At 38.3% G+C, this 24,534-nt stretch overlaps 1 protein-coding gene across 1 annotated transcript in view; it reads left to right on the top strand.

Annotated features, from left to right (window-relative positions):
• Positions 1 to 3,465: 3,465 nt before the first annotated feature.
• The window catches only part of NAALAD2 (N-acetylated alpha-linked acidic dipeptidase 2), a 56,816-nt gene continuing 35,747 nt past the window's right edge, over positions 3,466 to 24,534 (top strand). Inside the window, exons 1-6 of the mRNA XM_047691695.1 lie at positions 3,466 to 3,568; positions 10,648 to 10,778; positions 11,475 to 11,586; positions 18,722 to 18,908; positions 20,651 to 20,752; positions 23,054 to 23,179. Of these exons, the coding sequence (XP_047547651.1) occupies positions 10,697 to 10,778; positions 11,475 to 11,586; positions 18,722 to 18,908; positions 20,651 to 20,752; positions 23,054 to 23,179 (609 nt within the window). The 5' untranslated portion in view covers positions 3,466 to 3,568; positions 10,648 to 10,696. The remainder of the gene's footprint in view (positions 3,569 to 10,647; positions 10,779 to 11,474; positions 11,587 to 18,721; positions 18,909 to 20,650; positions 20,753 to 23,053; positions 23,180 to 24,534) is intronic.

Here is a 24,534-nt window from a genome sequence, read left to right as displayed (position 1 = left end):
CCCCCTCTCAGGCCCCCTTCCTCCCTAGGAGCTTTGTATTATCCATTTGCTATTATTCAGTAAACTTGCTTTGCTGTCAAAAAAAAAAAAAAATGTCTGGCATGCTTTAATCTTTCAGTAAATATTGATTGAATAAATAATTTTAATTTGGGAAGATCAATCAAGTTGGGAAATAGTGCTGATTAATATGCTGATGTCTTCTAGTAGTCAAACTAGTTAGCTAAAAAATTGAATTAGGAAAATGAAAACAAATTTCTGAAATAAGTTCTTTTCTTAAGCTCCCCCCCACCTTCTTTTTTTTTTTTTTTTCTGTAGGCTCCTTGCTCAGCATGGAGCCCAACACAGGGCTTGAACTCATAACCCAGAGATTAAGACTTGAGCTGAGATTAAGAGACACTTAACCAACTAAGCCATGCAGGCACCCCTCAAATAAGTCCTTTTATTCATTAGTTCTAACCTTCTTTCTCCATCTAGAGATGAGAGAGATGTAGTCAATAGCCAGTGGTCCCTTATGTGGCAGATAGAAAAAGCTAAGGTTCTGGAGATAAATGATGTAATAGGTCCTCAAAAAGTAGATGCGTAGCATATTTTTATGTATACTGATACACAAAATGTTCAATATTGTTTGTGACCCAGAGAGGACCCTTGTCAACTCACTCTTAAGTGGACATTTATTAAAATTCCAATATTTTTAAGTTAAAAACAATAATGGATGTTCCAGGGAAAATGTTTCTTAAACTCTGAGGAGTGTAGTTACTTCATTGGCTATTGCTTCTGTTTGAATAACTTCATTTTAGTTGGCTATGTATGCAGTTGCAGTGTGGGGGGGGACTTGTTTTGTTATAAAAATGATATATTTTTGAAGTCATTGATCTCTAAACTAGAAAATGCTAGAGTTGTCAGTTAAAGTATGGTAAAGGACTGCAAGAGCTGGGGTCTTTCGAGTTAGGGCTCTTTGGGAATATAAAAGTGTTTTAAAAATCTTTGTTCTTGAAGTGTAATCAACATACAGTGTAATATTAGTTACAGGTAAGCAACATATTTATTCAGTGATTCTCAGTGCTCACTACGGGAAGTGTAGTCACAGTTGGCTACCATACAGCATTATTACCATGTTGACCATATTCCCTATGCTGCACTTCTCATCTCTCTAACTTTCTGAATAGCTGGAACTTAGTACCTCTTAATCTCTTTCACCTATTTTGCCCATGTGCCTACCCACCTCCTCTCTGACAACCATCAGTTTGTTCTCTGTATTTAAGAATCTGTTTATTTGCTTTGTTTTTTAGATTTCACATGTAAGTGAAATCATATGGTATTTGTCTTTCTGTGACTTATTTCACTTAGCATAATACCCTCTAAATACATCCATGTCATCACAAATGACAAATTCTTTCTGTAGCTGAGTAATATTTCATGGTGTATATATACTACTTTTTTATCCATTTATCTATGGATGGACATTTGGGTTGCTTGCATATCTTGGCTATTCTACAATAAACATAGGGGTGCATGTATCTTTTCAAATTAGTGTTTGAGTTTTCTTTGGGCAAATATCCAGCAGTGAAATTACTGGATCATATGGTATTTCTATTTTCAGTTTTTTTGGAAACCTCCATCCTGTTTTCCATACTGGCTTCATCAATTTACATTCCCACCAACAGTGAATGAGGGCTCCCTTTTCTCCATATCCTCGCCAACACTTGTTATTTTCTGTGTTTTTTTATTTTAGCCATGCTGACAAGTGTGAGGTAATAATCTCATTACAGTTTTGATTTGCATTTCCCTGATGATAAGTGATGTTGAGCATCTTTTCATGTGTCTGTTGGACATCTGTATGTTGTCTTAGGAAAAATGTCTATTCAGGTCCTCTGCCCATTTTGTAATCAGATAATTTTGGGCTTTTGGGATTGAATTACATATATTTTGAGATCAATTAGTTTGACTAAAGATAATTTGGCTCAAAGTTAACTCTCATGGATTCTACAAAAGTTCCAAGGGAAAATCAAATATGTCTAGCTGCTAGACATATGTCTATAATTGCTGCTAGAATTTAGACTAATTTAGACTAATTTAGTCTAAATGAATTTAGACTCCTCTAGCAATTTATTAGGAACAAAGAGAGGTGCTTTAACTAAGATCATCAAGGCCACAGAATGCAATAAAGATCAAGAGTATAACCATAGATGTACTATCCCCTTCATATTTTACTGAGCAGGCATGTTTGTTTGGGCAGCAAAACTGCTTTTAGTTGGATACAAGGAATTCAGTCATGAATTGCTAAATATTTTCTTTCAGATGAAATAGATGGATGCAGGAGTCCTATTAACAAAGACCACCATTTTGCAAACCTTCTAAACACTTAAAAATATATATTTATTTTAGAGAGCATGTGCATATGCACAAACAGGAAGGGTCAGAGGGAGGGGTAGAGAATCTGAAGCAGAATCCATACTGAGTGTGTTGCCTGATGTGGGGCTTGATCTCCCCGCCGGGAGATCATGACCTGAGCCAAAATCAAGAGTCAGATGCTTAACCAACTGAGCCACCCAGGCACCACCCCCTTCTAAATATTTTTAAAGAGAAATGCTCTATAACTGATAAGAAGGGGATGACAGGGAGGCTGACGTTTGTTGAGAACCTACTGTCCATTATGGCACTAGGCACTTAAAGTGGTTAATCTTACTACTTTCAACCTACACTATTTTAGTAAGGTAGGGGAAAACTCTAGTACAGAAGAAGAAACTGAGAATTACAGAAACTTGAAGTCTTGCTCAGGTAGAGATTGACAGAACAACTGAATCCCATCGGATTTTTTATGTTGATATATGGTTAGGGAACTAATGTGGTGCGATGGAGCAGCCAGGATCAGAAATGCTTCCCGAGTGTGACCAGTTAGGAATTAGGACAAAATTGGGCAACAGGGAAGAAAAAGCAGTACTTAAATACACCTTGCTGCTGAAATTCGGCAATTCCTGGAATGGGGGTGACAAAGAGACAATTCAATAGTGTGAAAATTGATAAAGGGGAATCTCCCTAAAATGGAGTGGGGAGGACAGCAGGGGGAGCTTTAATGTTGTACCACTCATGGCCAATTGGAGACCTTAACAGGAATAGGTGTACCTTTCTAGTCCTACTACTTTACTATTCCAGCAGGAATGAAAAAGCTCACAACCCACCCCAACAGCCCAGCCAATGAGATACTGTCACAGTCAGCCAATGAAAAGCCACTATGCTTCAATCTCCCAGTTTACTCCAACAGACTTTTCATTTGCAACAGCAAGTCCTCTCCCTCCCTCTTTGCCCGCACCCGTAAAAGAGCCTTCTTCTCCTTTGTTCTCTAGCAGCTTGCGTGTCCCGAATTGGAGTTCTGTGCAATTCCCTCATCAACCCATTTTTGTTCGTGAAATAACTGACAGCTGATTTTTTAAGGTTGACACTACTTGGTGAGGAGATATGGGATCCCAAGAAGAGCCCCCAATAACTCCAAGGCTGGTGAGCAAACAGGTGCCGGACCCCAAAGAACCAATTGAGCTCACTGCTTTCTTGCCAACCCTGGAGTTTGAGGGTAAGTTTTCTCCTGGATTGGATCTCTGCTCTTCGTGTTTGTGTTGATCTCTAGGGGCTTTATTTGGAATCTATGTTAAGGTCTGGCCTCTTCTGAGAGTACTTGATCAGCATTTGGTCTCTTTGGAACCGGACTGTGCCTATTGGAACTGTGCTGTGCTTTGGTGAGACTCCTTTTTGGAATCCGGATGTTCCTGTTGGAACTGTGCTGTTCAGGAATTTTTCTTTTTGCTCTAGAGAACACTTCTGAAAAAATGGGATTTTAAAATGCTTTGAGGGGGTCCTTCCTTCTGGCACCCCTCCACTGGTTTTATGTTTAAAAACAGAAATCCCTCCTCATGTGCATTTCTAATTAAATGGAGCAACTTAATCACAAGCTTTTTGGGAACTTCAATGGCCATTATGGGGAACTTATGATGTCTTCAGTCAGAAAGTCCCAGCTAAAGAAAAAACTGAATGGGATGCCTCTTTAATTGGTACCTTGAGGCTTCCAAGTGTTTTTAGGGTTTTAAGTTTGCTTCTTTGTGAAATACTACTTCTAAATTAACTGAGGCAAACAACTGAAAGGGATCAAAATGGCTTCTGAGAACTTTCTCCCCCCTCCCCCTCTGTCTCCAGACACATGGGCTCCACCTTGAGCACAGGCCCTTCCTCCAGTGGTATTTTCCTCTGTTCCTTTGTGCCTGCCTTTCCTCCTTCTGGCCCCCTCCCCATTCTAATCCTCTTGTTGAATTTCATTTTTCCTCCGAATTTCTAACCAGTACTTCCTATCCCAAATGTATTAAAATCTACCCTATAAAGTTAAGTCTTTGGAGAATCTAACTAAACTTCAAATGTCTTAACATTCCTTGGACTAAGGCTGAATTTTGGGCCATAGTTTCCTAAAGTAACCAAAGACCCCTTTAGGTCTGCTGAAGAATTTAGCATAGTTATTTAAATGTACAACCTAGCTTCTCGATTTTTATCTGTCCACATGCCTGTTGGTGAGAGCCAGGTCAAATACTAGAAAAGATTAGCTCAGTGAGAACATCCTGAAAGGGATTTGGAGAAATAAACCCTAACTTTTGGCAAAATGCTCGAACACTCACAGGAAATGTCCACCGAGCAATTAGAGTGGCTTTTCCTAAGCCTGTTAATTGGAACAGAATTCATGTTTGTACACAAAAGCCTGGTGAAACTGTATCTATTATAGTCAAGTGCAAACAATCTTTAAAGGAAATTCTGGTGTTTGTTTAGTTGTTGAATCCACTTGGGTAGCATTTAATTCTGCTTATTAATGGACTGAAAGAGGCTCTTTCTCTTGTAGTTAAAAGGATTTTGATGGAAAGGATGATGGAATGAGAAACCGTGTGCACTCCAGATTTAGTCAATTTGGCAAACTAACTTACTCCTATCCCAGATAAGTCACCTATAAGAAAGATGTCTACGAGTCTCAATTTTCAGTTCTGGAAAATTAAGGCTCCTCTACAGAACCAAAAATCCTAGTTTCTACCATTATTGCAAAGGGCCAGGACATTGGACAAAATAACTTACAAATTAAAGCATACCAGGTGTCATCAGTCCCCAGGCCAGCCTTTCCAATGTCTTCCTAATTCCCAGTAATGGCACTCGGTGGAAATACAGGGGCTCTTCCCAATCCTCCCTCTTAATCTGCTTGGAGAAACCACTCTTCGGGGTTGGGGGTCTATTTGTCCTGATTGACCCTGGAGGGGCATGCTCAGTGCTAACCCCACCGCTCTAAAGCAGCTTCTGTCTCAGAGTACTAAGGGTCTTTAATAGACCTCAACAGATTCCTATCTCAACAGATTCTCCTTTTGTCTAGGCCCTTTGTGAGATACACACTCTTCTCCTTAGTTCCTCCACCCTTACTCATTTATTGGGCCAAGATTTCTTAGAAAATATCCATACTAGAATTTTTCTCCCAAAAGGAAGAAATAATTCTGGAATCTGATGGTAGTAATCTAAGTAGTCAACCAGGGAAATTAAATAACTCTTTGATAGCTCTTATTTACTCTGTTTCTGATATCACTATGGCTGAGTCTGCAGACAGTGATCATTTGTTCTTATTGGATCAGCTACCACCCTTTTTATGGGCAGGCTCTTCAGATTATATTGGCAGAATCCACTGTGCACTTCCCATCAAGATTCAGATGCATCAGAAATTCTCCTCAGAATTAATAAAGCTTTACTAATCAATTCAATTAATAAACTAACCTATATATAAAGAAGCCCTCTAAGGCATCAGTCCCCTAATATAACATTGCAAGGCTCAGGGCCTCATGATCCCCTGAACTAGTCCTTATAATGCCCCTCTTTTACCTGTGAGAGAACCCAATGGCAGAGGATGGAGGTTTGTCCAGGACTTCTGAACAATAAATAACACTGTTATCCCCTGGCACCCTGTTATTCCTAATCCATGCCCTACTGATACCCATTCCCACCGAAAGCAAAATTTTCACTATTGCAGTGCAGTTTTTAGTATCCCTATTAATAAGGATAGCCAGTATCTTTTTGCTTTCACTTGGGAAGAGTGGAACTGTGCCTGGGCAGTAATGCCCCAGGGTTACAATTAGTTTTTCCTTCTCACAAAACTCAAAAGCTGATTTGGATAATACAAAGTTTTCTGCATGCTCTGTTTGTTACAATGCATAGATGATTTGCTTCTCTGCTCTCCTTCTCAAACATCTTTACAGGAAGACAGCATCTGCCTGTTAAAACTTCTGGTCTTACAGGGGCAGAAAGGCTCCAAAGAAAAAATGAAGTTTGCTCAAACTCAGTTTCGATACTTAGAGTATCTGATCTCAGAACTAGGACTACATTTGGATCCAGGTAGGCTCATGGAATCCTGAACTTCCCAAAACCTAAAACTAAGTGCCATTTATGATGTTTCCTTGGACTGGCTGTCTACTGTTGAAATTGGATTCCAAACTTCTCTCTTAAGGCTCAACTTCCATATGTTTTATTTAAAAATGACCCTATTGTTTGGAAAGATCATGATGACATAGTTTTGGGGACCTTAAAGAAAAGCCTAATAAAGCTCCCTGTCTTCAGACATCCTGATTATCAACTTCCCCTTTTCCTCATTGTATGTGAGGGGGAAGGGAATGTTCTTGGAGTACTCACCCCAAAATAGGGGAACATCATCAACCAATAGGGCATTATAACCAACAATTGGACCCTGTAGTAGGGGGATAACCCCCTTGCCTTAGAGTCATTCCTGCCACTGCCCTTTTGGTTAAGGGCCACTCTGGAGAAATAATCACAGGATCCTCTTTAACCGTCCTGTGTCCTATGTAGCAGAACTCCCTCGCTATCCCCCACCCGCAACAATTCTCATCACACTGAACACTAAGTCAGTTGCCTTGCCTCCTAGGACATCTTCCTGCTAACTGCTACTCATATAATTCTTCTCACTGTAGTAACCTTAGACCTGCTATTATCCTCTCCTTCATGGATGAGGTCCCTCATGACTGCCTAATGCTGACAGATAACTTTTGACTCCCTTTGACAATTTATAGGAAACTCCTCTAACCAATGCATATTTTTCATGGTTTAATGATGGTTCTTCTATAAAGGCTGAAAATGGTGAATATTGTGTTGGGTGCTGTCACAACTCCTTGGGAAGTCACCAAGTCCATACTTTTATCTGTGGCTATTTTGGCCGAGCAGGTTTAGTTATGTGCCATGCTTGGGCTTGTACAGCCAAGGGTAGAGCCACAAACATTTATACCAATAGTCGGTATGCCTTTGGAGTCACTCATGACTTTAGAAGTGCTGTGGAAGCAATGCAGTTTGTTTACCTAAACAGTGGGAATAAAATTAAAAATGGCTCCAATGTCCCAAATTTATTAGATGCCATACTATTGCCTGCAGCTCTGCCTATTACTAAGCTTTCTGGGTCTTCCAGACTCAAACTCCTAGAGTCCAAAGGAAACTACCTCACTGATATTTCCAACAAAACACTGTTCTTGAGGAAACCAAGACCAAAACCTGTCATGGTTGAAAGGGATGTTCTCTCAAATGATGAGTTGGGGAAAAAAATGACAAGAGTTATCCAATAATTGACACTAGAGAGAGAAAAATAGTGGAAATCTAATAAGTATTGGTTTCATTAAAAAAAAAACGATAACTCTGGTATAGACCCAATGCTCCTGCATTGCTAGAAGTCCTAGAATCCCCACTGCTTAACATCTCACCATCATTAAACCATTAGCCTACTGACAAAGTAAGTCTTTGGGAATGTTAGTGGGGAAATATTAAGGCTGGAAACAGTGCCTACATTACTTGTCACACCTGTCTGAAGTATAATCCAAAAAATCCTGTTCACACAAACGAACTTTATACAGCTTCCCTGTCTCATGGATATAAATGTCTTTTCATTATTATGCTTCATTATCTCACTGGACCAAGGCTTTTACCATGTAGACAGACCAATGCATATCCTGTGGCTAAAATTCGCTTAGGAAAAGATTATCCCTGGTGTTCCTGGGTGGCTCAGTCAGCTAAGTGTCTGCCTTCAAAGCTCAGGTCATGATCCCAGAGTCCTGGGATCAAGCCCCATGATGTGCTCCCTGCTTAGAAGGAAACCTGTTTCTCCCTCTCACCGTGCCCTACCCCCTGCTTGCGTTCTGTCTCTCTCAAATAAAAACCTTGAAAAAAAAAAATGGAAAAGATTACCCTCCCTGGGGAACCCCCCTCCCTTGGAACTTCACAGTGATTAGGAAGGTCATTTTACCAGGCAGATGCTTCAACAAGTCTGTGCTGTTTGGCCAGTTTTACAACTTTCATTGTGCAGACCATCTTCAGTCCTCGGGGTTGATTAGTTGCACTAACAGCACTAACTGACAAAATTTTTACAGAGTCTCCAAATATCTTGGCTGAAAACATTGCTGTTGGTCTTCTAAATTTCAGATCCACCCCCTTTGGGATTCCTAAACTCTCACCCTTTGAGATAGTCACAGGATATCCTAAGAATTTGGCCCCTGCCTCCTTTGACACGGAGTTGATAGAAGGGGATCTACTTTAACATTGTTAAAGGCCTAGTTGCTTCTGCTGAAGAGAACCATGATTTTTGGTAGAGCAATCTTTTCACCGTGTACTCAAGTACATGGGAGACAGACTTCAAGTACTCTGCAACTTGGAGATTTCATCTATTGGAATAGATACTTCCAGAGAAACTTATCAACCTCACTGGAAAGGTCCTTATCAGGAACTGCTAACCAACCCTTGGGCCATCAAAGTCTGGGGAATAGATTCTTGGGTTCATATGACACCTCAAAGAAAGCTACGAACCCTGACTGGATCTGCACACCAGCTGGTGATCTGAAAGTGAAGATTTCCTGGAATTGAAGCAGATGACCTCTGATGAGACCCACTTTCCCATAATGTCCAGACCAGGACTGTGTCCCTTTTCCATACTGTTTATTGCTACTTTCTCTTTTATGAAAAGAAAATGCTCTGTATTTCCCAAACTCTTGCAAAAGTGAGAAATATCTCCTTTTGACATGGCCTTTTGGAAACAGCCTTCTCACGATCCTGAGAGCTTTCTCTGAAGGGTGAGAAGGTCAGAACTCACAGAATTCTTTCATCTGAACCATGACCTGACTTCTGAGTCTTACCCAAATTCATGGTTTCTGAATTTACAACTTTACATCGATATTATTGATGACACATTTGCTTCAAAACACTTCTTTTGAGGTAGTACCATTTTAAAACATCTTTGAAGTGTTAGTTTTGCAACAAGTTCATCAGCTCCTGCTTCATGTTTATACCTGCCCTGTATCTTGCCAAACGCACTCCATTAATTCTTTCCATGTGCTTTTGTTCACCTTCTTTCATGGTTGCTTTAAGTGGAGACTTCCAGGAAACGTATTACTGCAGGCTTGTTTTTGTAAGGGGAACCTTATGTAAGAGAAACTCCCCTAAGTTGGAATAAGTGCCAATAAGCATGTTATTTGGCTACTCTCAGACCTAGCGTACCAGTTGCCGTCTCTTCTACAATTTGAAATTGTCATGCTTTGTATAATTCAAGTGTTGTATTTTGTTCCCGGTCACACTTTTGTAAAAATCAATGTACTCAAAAAGGTGATGCTGGTGGCTCAGTACTTTAAGATGATTTCCAATGTTTATGACCTTGAGAAGATACAGACTTGAAATGGGAAGTGCCTGAAAGTTCTCTCTCCAAACCTTCCCTGTTACTGTAATGTGGCCTTAAGTGGAACATGGGACATAACAACATGGGACCTAGGAAAGGTCTATCCTGGACACAAGGGACAAATACCACGAAATGTGGAAAACCTGACTTGTAATCATTGATGTTTTTGAGGGAAGGTCTTGATCAAAGGGAGGAAATGTAAATATTAATAAAGATAAACTTCACTCAATGGAGTGGGAAGCCAGAAGAAGGAAGCTCTCACATCCTACCAATCACCACCAATTGGAGATGCCAACAGGAAGAGCTATAACTTGCAAGTAGATACCATTTTACTCCTCAGCAGGAGGAATAAAGATTTTCTCCTCCCCCAACAACCGCTCAGCCAATGAAAGGCCACTATACTTTAAACTCCCTAGTTTACTTTGATGGATTTTTTTTTTTTTTAACAACAGCCCTACCAAATACCCCCAGCTTTCCCCTATAAAAGACCAGCGCTCTGCTTTGTTCTCCCCCTTGCCTGTGGTTTTGCTGTAGCCTGCATGTTTAGAATGGTAATTGTCTGCTATTCTTCAACCATTTTTGTTGGTAAAACAACATAGTTTTATTTTTAAAGTTAACAACTGAGTTCTTTAGGAAACCATTAGGCACATATTTCCTTAGCCACCCATTCCACATTCCCCACAGCAGACTGTCCAGGTTACTGCAGAATCAACATTATGGAAGTTGCCTGCCAACAGCAAGTCTCTGTCTCCTCCCCTAGCCGGACTTCCTCTTTCCCTTTAAGGCCCCCTCAGGACCAGAGGGGACTGGAGTTGTTTGCTGCGCTCTGGAGGGAGTACAGCAGCCCCGGCTTTGCAGAAAGCCTGCTGGTGGGCAGGCACTCACCCTGTCCTTGTCCCCTGCCGTGTCCTCTGTTTGGTCTGCAGGCTAGAGGCTGGCTCTTTCCTGAACACCAAGCTCCGTCCCCAGGAAGTCATGGCTATGTCCAGGGGCCGTCTCTATCTTTGGATGTACTTGGCTGCAGTGCTGGCATCTTTCCTGGCAGGATTCATGGTGGGTAAGTATGAACCCCTTTCCCCCGGTGCAGGGCTGGCACTCCACCCTGCCTAGGCTGGGGAGGAAGGAGAGAAAGCAAGCCTGGAGGCTGTGCGGGCTCCCTGAGCTCCCTGTGTGTGGCCAACTCCAGGGATTTCAGCCCAACTGGAAACCGAATGGAATGCATTTTGACCTTTTTAATGAAGTGTGACTGAAATTCAAATTCATTAAAGGTTCAGTGAGCTCAGGATACTTGTCAGGAGCTGTTAGGTCAGAGCTATTATTCTCCACAGGCATGAAAAAGGTGGTTTCATTTACAAGCACTATTAAGGAGTCAAAACTAGCAACTAATATGAACAGCAGTGCAAAAAGTGCCCTTCATCATTTACTAAATATTTGTGGAATGTTTCTTGTGTGTCAGACGCTGTGCTATGAACTAGATCACCCCAAGGAGAAAAAGAAAGTTAGGGTCCCATGCCTTGGTGCATAACATGTAGGAAAATGAAAAGAATATCTCCTAAAACTAGTTTTAACCAACTCAAAATTACACTGCATAGCAGAATTTGAAGGATTTCTATACTTAATAGGAATATTTTTGTAAAACTCACCTTGATCTATTCCTGAAGTAAGGACAATTTCTGGGCTTCTAATTTTTGTAAAGTCAAAAGCAATTGTATAAGTATATGGCAAGTATAGATGCATGAATTATCTCCCCTAGGCTGGTTTATTAAGCCTTTGAAAGAAACTACAACTTCACCACCCTATCATCAAAGTACACGGTGGAAACTCGTATCTGAGATGAAAGCTGAAAATATCAAATCATTTCTTCGGTAAGTTCGTTTTGATGTTTGGTCTTAAAAATGTTGAAAATATCTCAGAGGGAGAAGCATGTTACAACTGGTTATATTCACCTGGGTAATCTTTATGTGAAATTGTATCATCTCACATTAATTTATGGTAGTTCAGAATGTCCCTTTTAACCACTCAGGGTAAAATGTATCTGAATGTTGCAAAAGTGAGTCTTGGGTCTTTCTTTAACTTTATGTACAGAAAAAGTATCTGGTTGCTTTTTTAAGAGATGTTTCAACTTCATGTAACTTTAGACAGCACCTGAATCTTGTTTCTTCCTTATGCCTGCTTTTAATCAGCAATTTTATTTGAAGGTCACGTTCTGTCAGGAAGACTTAGATGGTTGTAAACTCAGATTTAAAGGAGGGGAGATTAATGTTTCAGACTGTCTGCCACAAATTAAACCTTTATGCCACATTGCAAATATAAGTAACACAAACTGGACAAAATGAGAGCAAAAGGATCAGTGCAAATCCACCATCTCTAAGTATGAAAAAGCATGACATTTCAGGGAAATGATAATGAACGCCTTAAAAGCAGTCACTATGATATTTGTTTCTATATTCAGACTCTCTCAAAGGAGGGTCATTAAAAGAAACAAAAACAACAACAAACTCCGCTTTATTGAAGTATAATTAATGTAAAAGGAACTGATCATATAAAGCCTAAAACTTGACAGTATTGACGGATATATAGTACTCAGCAAACCACTTCTTGAGTCAAGATACAGAAATTTGGGGCGCCTGGGTGGCTCAGTAGTTAAAGCCTCTGTCTTCGGCTCAGGTCATGATCTCAGGGTCCTGGGATCGAGTCCCGCATCGGGCTCTCTGCTCAGCAGGGAGCCTGCCTCCTCCTGTCTCTCTCTGCCTGCTTCTCTGCCTACTTGTGATCTGTCTGTCAAATAAATTAAAAAAAAAAAAACCTTAAAAAAGATACAGAAATTTTACATCATGTCTTTTGCAGTTTATTCCTGTCATCACCTTTAGCCCTACGCATCGACAGATCAGTTTTATGTCATTGAGTTCCTCTGCATTTTTGAGAATTTTACATAAATGGAATCATACAATAGGTACTATTCTGTGTCTGTCTTCTATCATTCAGCTAATAATTTTGGAATTCATCAAGGTTGTTGCACATATCAGTCTATTGCTTTTTATTGCTGACTAGTATTCCATTGTATGGATATCTTGTGCAGTTGTTGGACTTTTGGGTTGTTTTTCATTTTTGATGATGAACAAAGCTGCTATGAACATGTGTGTATAAGTTTTTGTGTGGATGTACATTTTCATTTCTCTTGGAATGGCTGTATTGGATGATAAGCATTATGTTTAGCTTTTTAAGAGAATGTCAAACAGATTTCAAAAGTAACAGTTTTACACTCCTGCGCACTATGCATGAGTATACCAGCTGCAGCACATCCCGGTCAACACTTAGTTTTGTCTGTTATTTTAGTTTTGATTTGCATCTTCCTTATAAGGAGTGATGTTAAGCATCATCTCCTATGTTTATTGGACATTTGCACATTTCAAAATGCATCTGTTCACATATTTTCCTATTTTATTTATTTATTTATTTAAGATTTTATTTATTTATTTGACAGAGATCACAAGTAGCCAGAGAGGCAGGCTGAGAGAGAAAGAGGAAGGAAGCAGGCTCCCCACAAAGCAGAGAGCCCGATGCGGGGCTTGATCCCAGGCCCCTGAGATCATGACCTGAGCCGAAGGCAGGGGCTTTAAGCCAGGCACCCCCTATTTTCCTATTCTTATTGAGTTGTAGGAGTTCTTTATGTATTCTGAGTACAATTCCTTTGTCGGACATGTATTGTGAATATTTTATTCTGTTCTTTGGCTGGACTTTTTTGTTAGTGGAGTTTTTGAAGTGCAGAAATTTTTAATTTTGGTAAAGTCCAGTTGACCAAGTTTTGATTTTCTTTTTTTTTAAAGATTTTATTTATTTTTTGCCAGAGAGAGCAAGCACACAAGTGGGAGGAGCGGCAGGCTGAGGGAGAAGCAGACTCCACACTGAGCAAGGAGAGTGATGTGGGACTTGATCCCAGGATCCTGGGATCATGACTTGAGCTGAAGGCAGACCCTTAACCAACTGAGCCACCCAGGCGCCCCAATTTTTGTTTTTTTTCTTTCCTATTCTATGTTCTATCTCACTTTGGCTATTAGAAGTATGAAGATTTCCTTCTATGTTTTCTTTTAGATTTTTTTTTTAGAAGTTTTATAACTGTAGCTTGTATATTTAGGTCATCGGTCTACTTCAAGTTAATTTTTGTGTATGATATGGTGTAAGAGTTGGAATATTCAATTATTTCTGCAACACTTGTTGAAAAATATTTATTTCCACATTGAATTGCCTTGGCATATTTGTCCAAAATTACTTGACCATATATGTGTGGCCTGGTTTTGGATTTTTACGTTTTCTTTTATTGATCTATAGATCTCAACACTACATACTGCTGGTTAGTGTAGCTTAATAATAAGTGTGAGAATCCAGTGGAGTTAATCCTATAAACTTTTATTCTCAAAAATTGCTTTGACTACTTTGGGCCATTTGTATTCCACATTAATTTTAGAATCACCTTCTGAATTCCTACAAAAAACCTGGAATTTTTACTAAACTCTTTTACTCAACTCTATAGATAAATTTGGAAGGCAAGTAACATCTTTAAAATATAGAGTATGCCAGTCTCTTTTATTATTTGTCATGGGGGGGGGTACTATAGTTTAACTTTTCAACCATGGAGGGACATTTACGATTAGTTTGTGGATATTATGATTAACATTGCTATTCATATTTATGTATAGGTTTTACATGAGCCTAGGTTTTCATTTCTGTGGCACAAATGCCCAAGGATAAAAACTGCTAAGTTGTATGGTAAATACATTTTTAGTTTAGAAGAGTTTGCCTGCTTTCCAGTATAGGTGTATTGTTTAATGTTTTCCATTGACATCATTATTTTTAATTTTACCCATTCTCACAGGTGCATAGTGATACCTCATTGTGGTTTTAAACTGCAGTCCCCTAATAATTAATGATATTGAACATCCTTTTATGTGCTTATTCATCATTTGTATACTGTCTTCAGTGAAATGTCTGTTCATGTCTTTGACCTATTTTCTATTTGGATAGTTTTGTTTGTTTTTTTCCTATTGGGATTTGAGAGTTCTTTATATTTTCTAGATAAGTCTTTTGTCAGCTTTGTGGTATTCAAATATTTTCCCCTCTCTGTTATTTGTCTCTTCATGTCTTAACAGAGTTATTTGTAGATTAGAAGTTTTAAATTTTAATGAGGTCCAGTTTATTGCTTTTTCCTTTTATGGATCATGCATTTGGGTTCATATATAAGAACTCTTAGACTAGATCTCTTTTCCCCTCTCTTCCCTCCACCCTGAAATTTTATACTTTACATTTTACATGAATTTTGTGATTCATTTAATTTTTGCATAAGACATAATGTGAGGCTGAGGTGCATTCTTTTGCCTGTGGATGTCCAATTGCTTTGGCATTATTTGTTGAAAGGCTATTCTTCTATTTAATTGCTTTTCACCTTTGTCAAAGATCAGTTGGGCATATTTGTGTGAGTCTATTTCTGGCTTCTCTATTCTGCTCTATTAATCTGTGTGTCTTCTCCCTGCACGTACCACATGGTCTTGATTGTTGAAGCCATATAGTAAGCCTCAGTAATGTGTAAAATGATTCCTCTCATCTTATTTTTCTAAACAATTGTTTTAGCTATTCCATATCCTTTTCCTTTTCATATAAAATATAGACTAAACATATTTACGTCTCTGTGGGATTTTGATAGTATTTGTCCTAATCTTACAGAACAATTCGGGGTACTTGACATTTTTCCTATGTCCAGTCTTCTAATCCATAAACATAGTCTGTCCAGTTATTTAGATCTCCTTTGTTAGCTTTTATAACATTTTGTAATTTTATAGGATGCAGATCCTGGATATGTACTGTTCAATTTACATCCAAGTATTTCATTTTCTTTGGAGTGGTTGTAAGTCATATTGTGTATAATTTCAGTTTCTACATGTTTGTTGTTAATATATAGAAGTACTGTTGAATTTTGTGTTGATTTTGTATCCTGTGGCCTGTTTAAATTCATGTCTTTAGGAATTTCTGGTAGATTCATTGGGATTTTCATAGACAATCATGCCATCTTCAAATAGGGACACTTTTATTTCTATCTTCCTAAACTGTATGCATTTTACACTTGGGTTTTTCTGTTTGTCTGGTTTTTGTTTGTCTTGTTCTTATCGTGCTGACCGAAATTCCAGGAGTATGTTGAATAGGAATGAGAGTGAACATCTTTTGTTGTTGTTTCTAAGATTAGGGGGAAAACATTCAGAATTTCTTGATTAAGTATGATAATGTTCATAGATTTGCTGTAGGGGACCTATGTGGCTCAGTTGACTGAGCATCTGACTCTTGATTTTGGCTCAGGTCATGATCTTGGGGTCCTGGGGTTGAGCTGTGGTGGGCATGGGACTCCATGCTCAGTGGGAAATCTGCGTGGGAGTCTCCCTCTTCCTCTCTCTCTCTCCCTCCCTCCATCTCTCCCTCTCTCTACCCATTTCCCCACCTGTGCTCTCTCTCTCTCTCCCTTTCAAATAAATAAAAATCTTAAAAAAAATTAGAAATTTGTTGTAGATGATCTTTATCAAGTTAAGAAAACTCCCCTCTATTCCAAGAACGCTAAGCATTTTCTTTTATCCTGAATGGATATTGATATTGTCAAAAGATTATTTTTCCACATCAATTTCTATGATCATGATTTTTTTTCTTTATCTGGTTTGGAATCTAGTTATTCCTTTACTGATTTTAGGGACATCGGAATCAAATTATATCAAGAAAGGAGTCACAATCTCCAGGAGTGTGAAAATGCATATTTTCTCTATTAATTATGTAAATTTTTGCTTTATATGTTATGAAGACCATTGACTAGGCATATACATGTTAATGTTGTTAGTTTTTTTTTTAATTTATTTATTCATTTATTTGACAGACCGAGATCACAAGTAGGCAGAGAGGCAGACAGAGAGGGGGAAGCAGGCTCCCTGCTGTGCAGAGAGATATGGGGCTCTATTCCAGGACCCTGGGATCATGACCTGAGCGGAAGGCAGAGGCTTTAACCCACTGAGTCACCCGGGTGCCCCTGTTGTTAGGTCTTTAAGACAGACTACCTTTTTATCTTTATGAAACCTCCTTATCTTTGGTAATCGCTATCTTTAAGTCTATTTTATTTGGTAGAAATATTGTCACATCAGTCTCCTTACACTTACATATACATGGTATATCTTCTTCCATCTACCTTTAATCCATTATTTTCTTCAGAATTTTTCTGTTCACTGTAGAAAATAAGACAATAATTATATAAAGTAGAAATTAAAGATCTCAAGCCCCACTCTTTTTTAATGCATACAAAATAACTTCTGTCTATAAACAATACTTTTTTTAAAAACAAATATGCTAAGATATTAAATATCCATAACCTGTTAATTTCATTTAATGATATAGAAAGGGAAAGCTTAATAGGAGAAGATGCTGGAGGAGTTCTCATGGGTGATAAGTAGCTTGCTTTCTCTTGTGGGAAAGGAGAATGAAAGAAGTGGTGACAGGGAGACTGAGGTAGATGGGACAGTATTTATGTCTCAGTGAAGACCTTGTGCAAGGGTAATAGGTGGCCACTGCAGGAGGAAAAGGAGTCTACCAAATGCCGTGGGGCAGAGATTTTTTTTTTTTTTTTTTTGGGGCGGAGAATTTTATATGGAGAGTGATGGGAAATGAAAATGGAAAGGTGGAAGGGTGGCTCAGATAAAAAAAGGGCCCAATATGCCATGCTTGAATGTGAACTTTATAAAAACTCATGGTATAGAGAGCCATACAAGGAGTTCAGGCAATTGAATAATATCAGATGAATGATTTCAAATTATCACTATTTCTCAAGGTCAGACAACTATGACTTTCATATTTTAGTCCCAGAATTTCATGACTGACATTATGAAGAAATTATTTAACTATCCTCTCAGTTCCCTTATTTGCAAAATGAGGACAATGGGAGAAGGGTTGTGAAGGCTGCACGAGGTAACCCAGGTGAAAGTGCCTGGTTGCATGCCTGGGATGTAGTAAGTTCTCAGCAAATGTCTGTTTTCCCTTACTGCCTATCTTGTTTTGGTTGTGTCCTGGTTGGCTAAAAAAAAAACCAATTTATAAAAGTATTATTCTCTTACTGAATGGGTGGTGGGGTTGAGAAAGGTGAGAAAATATTTTTAAAATATTATTTACCTTCATGTAAAATCAGTCTATATAGAAACAATTTTTGTTGGGACGCCTGGGTGGCTCAGTTGGTTAAGCAGCTGCCTTCGGCTCAGGTCATGATCCCAGTGTCCTGGGATCGGGCTCATTGCTCATCGGGGAGCCTGCTTCTCCCTCTGCCTCTGCCTGCCATTCTGTCTGCCTGTGCTTGCTCTCTCTCCCTCTCTCTCTCTGACAAATAATAAAAAAAAAATCTTTAAAAAGAAACAATTTTTGTGAGGTCCCTTAAATGCTACAACCCATTTATACTCAGAACCAAGAGAACATTGCCCTAATTCAGTTCAACAAACCTGTTGTATAATATCTGAATAATAGGCAGAAACTAAGCAGTAGGCAACATAAAAATGGGTGGACTTTTAACTTGAATGAGATCAATAAACAACAGAATAAATACGACAACAGTGGAAGTATACATTTTAGACTGCCCAGCTGGTCTCTGGCAAACATTATGAACTGCCCTCCCCCCTCTACCACCCAAAATATCCTCCCTTACTGATGATCAGCAGGAAGGAGAACCATTCGTATGGAGGCCTGATCTTCTCCCAAGGTGCTTTCTCATACTGCTGATTGCCTGTGTTTACCATGGCATCGTGTTGTGAATATTGTATTTAAACACAATTTTTAAAATGGAATACCTAGAAATTGGTATCATTAGCTTTTTTTTTAAATCTTTGATGTAGAAATGATAATACCTAAAGGATGAGTGATGCATCTAGAATAGTCCTGAGGCATATTGTCTGAATATAGTCTTTAACTCCCACTTGTATCTTATTTTCATTGTAGTTCTTTTACAAAGCTCCCTCATCTGGCAGGAACAGAACAAAATTTACTTCTTGCCAAGAAAATCCAAACCCAGTGGAAGAAATTTGGACTGGATTCAGCCAAGTTGGTTCATTATGATGTTCTCCTATCCTACCCTAATGAGACAAATGCCAACTATATATCAATCATGGATGAACATGGAATTGAGGTGATGTGGAATTGTTGGTAGTTATTGTAGTTTATAACACCTGTTGTTCATGTGAATTGGGATGTAGGGTCAAGTAAAAATAGAAATTGGTTAATAGTGCAGTGGAGCTCATATTTTTTGGAAAATTGGTAAGTTGCAAACTAAGGATTCAGTGTCTACTGTATGTTAGGCACAGTGCTAAGTTTTAAAGATGGAATGAAACCTAGGAACAGGATTCTTTTTGCATTAAGTAAGTCAAGGCAGTTGTTAGAACACATCATTTTAAACCAATATGGTGAGCGTTATGAAGGATATGTTTTGGGTTCTTTACACAGGAAAGATTCACTTAGCCCAGTCTGGGACTTAGAGAAGGTTTCCTGAAAGAAAACCTTTCTGATATGAGAGTCATGAAAGATCCTAAGGAGTTCACCACATGAAAAAGCGAAGTAGGGGGCACCTGGATGGCTCAGTGGGTTAAGCCTCTGCCTTCGGCTCAGGTCCCGATCTCAGGTTCCTGCTTCCCCCTCTCTCTCTGCCTGTCTTTTTGCTTCCTTATGATCTGTTGTGTCAAATAAATAAATAAAATCTTAAAAAAAAAAAAAAGAAAAAGCAAAGTAGAAGAATCCAGGCAGAAGAGAAAATAATGGCAAAGGTTTGGAGACCCATAACTAACTTAGTATTACTGGAGAACTTAAAAATTTTCTGTATTTCAAAAATGTGAACTACAAATTGGGCCACTGTAGGAGATAAACCAGTATATATGTTTTAGGGACAGGTCACAGAATGGCTTATACATTGTCCTAAGGGGCTTAGAATTTAATGTCAGTCAGTGGAAACCATTGACAAGTCCTAAGCAATGGAAGGATGTGGCTAGAGAGGCATTATTTAGATAGTTTGGGTCATCTGCAGCTTAGACCTTGATAGACAAGAAGTTTAAATTGCAGTCTTATGAGAACAGTCCAGGTAAAAGATGATGAAGCCCTGAATCAGGATGTTAGTAGAAATGAGGAAGAGGGATGATCTAAGAAATAGTTAGGTGGCAATACTAGTGGAAATTCATTACTGATTGCCTGGAGTAAGGAGATAAAGACAGAGTTCAGGATGACTCTGAAGTATCTGTGGTATGGGCGGCTAGCTAGTGATGCTACTAGTAATAGCAAGGAAAGCCAAAAAGCAACAGGCCTGGGGTGAGGGATGAGAAATTCAAAGTCGGACATGTTGAGTCTGGACATCCAAGCTGAAGTAATCATCAGGCCCTTATGTTGGTGGAAATGTCCATATATAAATGTACATACGTATAAAATATCTGGAAAGGTAGACATTATAAGCGTACGGACTATGGATAAAATTTTGGGAGTCCGTGAAATCTGACGACAAGCGAGTATAAAATGAGGCAGATCATAGACTGGGGATAAAACACAGGAAATATTTAAATGCATTTGAAAGAAAAGGGGTCCGGCAAAGAAAGTTGAAAAGGAATCATTGGAAAAGGAGGAGAATTGTGGGGGTGCCACCTTCATAGCCCTGTTTTTATATGGCAACTCCTAGTCACCCGAGATTGCCTGCATTTGTAGAAGTTGTTACTGTTTTGAAGGCAGTAAGAACAATAAAGCTCTTGCTCATTTGTTGCCAGTGGAATTTACCTGATCAGTTACTGAACCTACTGTCAGAATGCTTGTCTTAAGTGTATACTTGGGGGCATTATTCTTTAATAAAAATCGGGAATACTTTTTTCCAACTTCATGTATTTCAATTCTTGCTAGATTTTCAATACCTCCTACCTTGAGCCGCCACCTGATGGATATGAGAATGTCACAAATATTGTTCCACCATATAACGCTTTCTCAGCCCAGGGCATGCCAGAGGTAAAACGACTTTTTACTCAACTCTTTAAGCCTTCCTTCGTCATTTAAAGCATCTGTAAAGCACTAGAACCAAGGAGACTAGGTAAATCATACATGCTGATCCACACTTAAAGATTCAGTGCTATGAACACGCTTTCTAAAAATAATTTAAGAATAAGAAAAAAAAACAAATACATAAAAATCGTAGCCTTGTGAAGCAGATGCCACTCTGAAAGAACAAGCGGATGAGCATATCTTTAATTCGGTAATGTCAGTAGATGTTTCCACAAGCTCTTTTCCTTTGTTCATAGTCTGATTTTGTTACAGGTTTATATAGATCATACCACACAAGTGGTATTTAAAAATGAAACATGGGATTTCTTTTTTCTTTTAAAAATCTCCTTTGTTTCACCTACCCCCCACCTTTCTCCCTTCTGGCAACCCTCTGTTTGTTCTCTGTATTTTGAAGTCTGTTTATTTAGATTCAGCATGTAAGTAAAATCATATTTGTCTTTCTCTGACTGACTTCTCTTAGCATAATATCCTTTAGGTCTATCCATGTAGTTGCAAATGGCAAGATCTCATTTTTTTTTATGGTTAAGTATGTGCACACATACATACCCCAGTTCTTCCATATCCATTCATCCATCAGTAGACACTTTGGTAAATAATGATGCAGTAAACATTAGGGTGCCTATATATTTTTTAAATTAGTGTTTTCACATTCTGTAGGTAAGTACCCAGTAGCAGAATTACTGGATCCTATGGTATTTCTATTTTTAAGTTTTTGAGGAACTTCCACACTATTTTCTACAGTGATCACACCAATTTACATTTCCACTAACATAATGCAAGGATTTTTCTTCTCTACATCCTTGCCAACACCTGTTATTTCTTGTCTTTTTGATATAAGCCATTCTGACCCATGTGAGGTGATATTTGTGATTTTGATTTGCGTTTCCCTGATGATTGCTAATGTTGAGAATGTTCTCCTGTGTCTGTAGCCCATCTGTATATGTTCTTTGGAAAATTGTTTATGTCAGTCTTTTGCCTATTTTAATCAGATTATGGGTGTATATATGTATTTTCTGGTATTGGGCTGTATGAGGTCTTTATATAGTTTGGATATTAACCCTTTATTGGATATATCATTTGCAACTATCTTTCCCCTCTTTAGTTATGTTTGTGGTTTTCTTTACTATGTGAAATCTTTTTATTTTGCTGAAGTCCCAATTGTTTATTTTTGCTTTTGTTTCTCTTGCCCAAGGAGACATATCTAGAAAAAATGTTGTTAAGGCTGATGTCAAAGAAATTACGCCCCTGTGTTTTCTTTTAGGGTTTTATGGCTTCAGGACTCATCTTTAGGGCTTTAATCCATGTTTATTTCTCCGGCTGGTGTAAGAAAGTATCTTGATTTCATTCTTTCGCATATAGCTGTCCAATTTTCCTAGTATGATTTATTGTAGAGACTGTCTTTTCCTCACTATATTTTCTTGCCTCCTTTGTCATAGATTAACTGATTATGTAAGTGTGGGTTTATTTATGGACATTATTCTGGTCCATTGATCTATGTGTCTATTGTCTATGTGTCTATGTGTCTATTGTCATGCCAGCAGTATGCTTTTTGAGGACTACAGCTTTGTAGTCTGTCTTGAAATTGGGATTGTGATAACCTCCAGCTTTGTTTTTTCTCATGCTTCCTTTGGCTACTGGAAGTCTTCGGTGGTTCCATACACATTTTAGTATCATTTTTCTTAGTCTGGTGACAAAGGCTGTTGGTATTTTGATAGGGATTGTGTGGAATCTGTAGATTGCTTTGGGTGGTATGCACACTTTAATGATATTAAATGAATTCCACTCTGTGAGCATGACATATTTATTTATTTATTTCATTTATTTGTGTCTTTTTCAATTTCTTTTATCAGTATTTTATGATTTTCAGGTTACAGGTCTTTCAGCTCCTTGGTTAAGTTATTCCTAGGCATTTTATTATTTTTATTATTATTTTATGATTGTTTAAAACATAGCTGGGATTTTTAAAAGATCTCTATTTCCTTTGGTTCAGTACCTGCTGATAATCTCTTCAAAACAGAACACACTGTTTAAAGTGTTACATACTGGCATTTTTTTTTTTTTTTGACCTTTCCAAGTATTGAAATATTTTCTAAAAACATACAGAATTAGCACATACCAGTTTTTTTATGCCCAATCCAGGAAAGATAACTTTTGATGATGTGGTATTGTGGACCAAACTTATTCATTGGTTTTCCTTTTAATTATAGCAGTAGTCTATATATTAAAAAAAATTTTTTTTCCTTATAGGGAGATCTTATATATGTGAACTATGCTCGTACTGAAGATTTTTTCAAACTGGAGAGAGAGATGAACATCAATTGCAGTGGAAAGATTGTTATTGCGAGATACGGAAAAATCTTCAGAGGAAATAAAGTATTGTATCACCTCCTTTTCTAGAGAGAAGAGGATTGTGTATATCCTCTAAATGTAAATGATCAGCTTGCATCATGTTTTCCAGAATTACCTCAATTTATATGTATTTAAAAAATCTTCCTATTGGCCATGGTTGCATGGGAAATCTTGTTGTTGTTGTTGTTTTTTAAGATTTTCTTTCTTTCTTTTTTTTTTTTAAAGATTTTATTTATTTATTTGACAGAGAGAGATCACAAGCAGGCAGAGAGGCAGGCAGAGAGAGAGGAGGAAGCAGGCTCCCCGCTGAGCAGAGAGCCCGACGCGGGGCTCGATCCCAGGACTCCGAGATCAGGACCTGAGCCGAAGGCAGCGGCTCAACCCACTGAGCCACCCAGGCGCCCCAAGATTTTATTTATTTCTTTGACAGAGAGAGATCATAAGTAGGCAGAGAGGCAGGCAGAGAGAGGAAGGGAAGCAGAGAGCCTGATGTGGAGCTCGATCCCAGGACTCCGGGACAATGACCCAGGAAATCCTGTTTTTATATTACCTCATACATCTAGAAAGGGAAATTACTTTTATTACAGCAACAAAATTTGCTTTTTAAATTTTTTTGAGGGAAATTTTATGTAAACTGAAAATGAAAGCTCCCCTACATGACCCATTTTATTTGCCCACATGTGATCAATCTTCACAGCTTTTCTTAGACCTAATTCTGTGACATATGAATATGAATATCTTTTTTATATGCTGATTTTACAAATATTATACATTTTTTAAAAAGATGCCATCATATACTATATTTAACTTTATTTTCTCACTCAGCAATAATATATACGTATCCTCCACATCAAAACACTGAGTGTTGTTGTATAATGTGTGATTAAGAGTAGAGGACTCTAGATTAGATCCATACACTATAGATTCTGGTCTAGTCTAGGCTCCCTGTTCTATTGATCTTTTACTGTAAGCAAGTTACTTATCTTTCTTTGTCAGTGTTTCTTTATACATACAGTGGGAATGCTAATAATAGCACTGATCTCCTAGAATCCTTATGAAGATTAAATGACTTTATGTTTGAAAGAACTTATGATCGTGCCTGGTACTTAATTGGTAGTTAATTCTATAGAGCTGCTTCCTAAGTAAATATGTTGTTATTTTGGATGGGTGCATAATACTTTGTAGAAGTGATAATCAGTGTAACCATTCCTATGTTGACAGATACTTGGCTTGAATTTATTACTATTAAGAATAATTCCACTGTGAACATCTTTGTCCATACCCACTTGAATATTTATGTGAAGATTTTTGTAGTATGGATTCCTAGCAATTTAATGGCCAAGTCAACATGTATATTCTTTCAAAATTTTGGAAGGCAT

The sequence above is a fragment of the Lutra lutra genome, chromosome 10 (genome assembly GCF_902655055.1).
Source record: "Lutra lutra chromosome 10, mLutLut1.2, whole genome shotgun sequence".
NCBI lineage: Eukaryota > Metazoa > Chordata > Mammalia > Carnivora > Mustelidae > Lutra > Lutra lutra.
Note: the sequence above shows the minus strand (reverse complement) of the source record. Positions and strands in the feature narration are given on the sequence as shown.